Source organism: Arachis ipaensis, chromosome B05 (genome assembly GCF_000816755.2).
Source record: "Arachis ipaensis cultivar K30076 chromosome B05, Araip1.1, whole genome shotgun sequence".
Lineage (NCBI taxonomy): Eukaryota > Viridiplantae > Streptophyta > Magnoliopsida > Fabales > Fabaceae > Arachis > Arachis ipaensis.
Window position 1 is genome coordinate 145,922,698 of NC_029789.2, and position 2,063 is coordinate 145,924,760.

The following is a 2,063-nucleotide window of genomic DNA, read 5'->3' on the forward strand; positions in this document are numbered from 1 at the left end:
CTTGAACCAAACTCTCTAGATCCTCCCAAAACCTTATCTTGTGTTGTTCGTCCGAACCCACTTGTGGTGCATAGGCGCTAATCACATGGAAAGCACCTCCCTCCACCACAAGTTTGATAGAGATGATCCGATCTCCCACCCTCTTGACATCCACTACGTCCTTCTTCCACTGCTTATCCACAATTATTCCAACCCCATTCCTATTCTTCACCTTTCCTGTATACCAAAGTTTGAAACCAGAAGTATCCAACTCCCTAGCCTTTGCACCAACCCATTTCGTTTCTTGTAGGCACATAATGTTAATCTTCCTCCTTGTCATGGTGTCCACCACCTCCATGGACTTTCCTGTTAGAGTGCCTATGTTCCATGTCCCAAATCTCAACCTTCTGTCGCTTCGACCTTTACCTTTTCCTTTGTGAACTAGCTTATTTACCCTCGTCCGTTCACGAAAACGCGAGAACCCTTGCTCATTTAACACTACATCCGGGCACCGATGCAGCGGCTCTTGCTTCGACACCGTACTCGAGCCATACGGCGCGTTGCTTCCGGGCAACGACCTAGCTTTAGCGCAATAATGTCTTTGATTCATGTCATGGGGGTTCGGCTATATTTTTATGTTGGTTGCCGAAGACCTAACACAACCCTCCTCCTTTATCCGGGCTTGGGACCGGCTATGTACCGCAAGTGTAACATAAATTAATAGAATTAAAAAAATAAATTTAAATTAGTAGCATAAATTAAGATGTAGTGTATCTTTACTTGATTGGTAGTTGTTCATGTTGTTCAAAATAATCATTGTTTATCTAACACTCCCAAAAAAAACAGCTCAAAGAGCTAACAGATTCTATTGAAAAGCATGCTCAACCTTAGGCTTTATAGTTAATAGTTATTTTTCATATGAGATTAATAATTAAAAAATATTAAATAATTTTTAATTATTAATTTCTCATAAAAACAACTCTATAAAGTATGATATATACAATTGCAATTGTGATCACAATATTTAAAAAATTACAACAATATTTTTATTTGCTTTTTGGCATTTTTACATTACAATTGTAAAATGTAAATAGCATCCTAATAGGCAGTGACCATAACCATAAGGGATTCATGCACTAATGTGTTCCATATGTTCCCTTCAATCTCTGCCACCAACCTTTCTCCTTCTTCCTCCAAACCTTCTTCAACCTCCACCTTCACCTTCTCCATGTCCTCTGATTCTATCAACCAATCAATGTCCTCCAAAAACTCACACCTCTTGCATGGGAACTTCCCTATCCTCTTCCACACTCTCTCCATTAATCCTTCAACCGTCCCTTGGTAATAACAACAACAACGCCCATGCAAAAACCAAAGCCTACTCTTTTCTTCGCTTTTTATAGGCCTAAGAACCTCCATTAACACCTCATCCACCAAGTCAAACATCAACCTCCGATTCCAGCGCAGACCCAGTTTTTGTTTCATCGAAAAGATGCAATCTTTAACGTTTTCGGGAGTGGAAACATGGGAATTCAAAATTGGGTGTTCTTCGAGGTCATGAAAGAAGCGTTGACCTGTTGTTGTGGCATGTTGTTCTTCCTTGTTGAAAGTACGGCTTAGGATTCCTGTGATATACTGAAATTCTGGTCCGTGATGTTCAGATTCAGCAGCTGCAGCTGCTGCAAGTTCTTCTCCAGTGGTGGATGATGATGAATATGCATTATTCTGGTTAGTGCTTTTGGCTTGAACGATGTCGTTTGTGCTGAAATCTCGGGTGGCGAGTGTGCTTATTATCCCTTCTTGTTTGTACCTGTGACTGTGATGATGGCTCCAAGAACTAGATAACTGTTGGGGGCTACTTTTGTCACATACCTCTGACTGTGCATGCCATGATAAGAAAAAAATTAGAAGAAACTCCAAAATCGTTAAAATAAGTGAACAAACAAAAAGTTTGACTGAAAATAAACAAAAGTTGAATCATTTAACAAACTTTACCGTTGCTCTACACATACATGATCATATAATATATTTTTAACATTTTCAAATCTTCTGTTATTCAATTTGATTGATAATAACAAAAGGGT

At 39.2% G+C, this 2,063-nt stretch overlaps 1 protein-coding gene across 1 annotated transcript in view; it reads right to left on the reverse strand.

Annotated features, from left to right (window-relative positions):
* LOC107644757 (serine/threonine-protein kinase pakG-like) overlaps positions 1,003-2,063 on the reverse strand; it is a 3,914-nt gene continuing 2,853 nt past the window's right edge. The window contains exon 4 of the mRNA XM_016348681.2: positions 1,003-1,857. Within this exon, the coding sequence (XP_016204167.1) occupies positions 1,078-1,857 (780 nt within the window). The 3' untranslated portion in view covers positions 1,003-1,077. The remainder of the gene's footprint in view (positions 1,858-2,063) is intronic.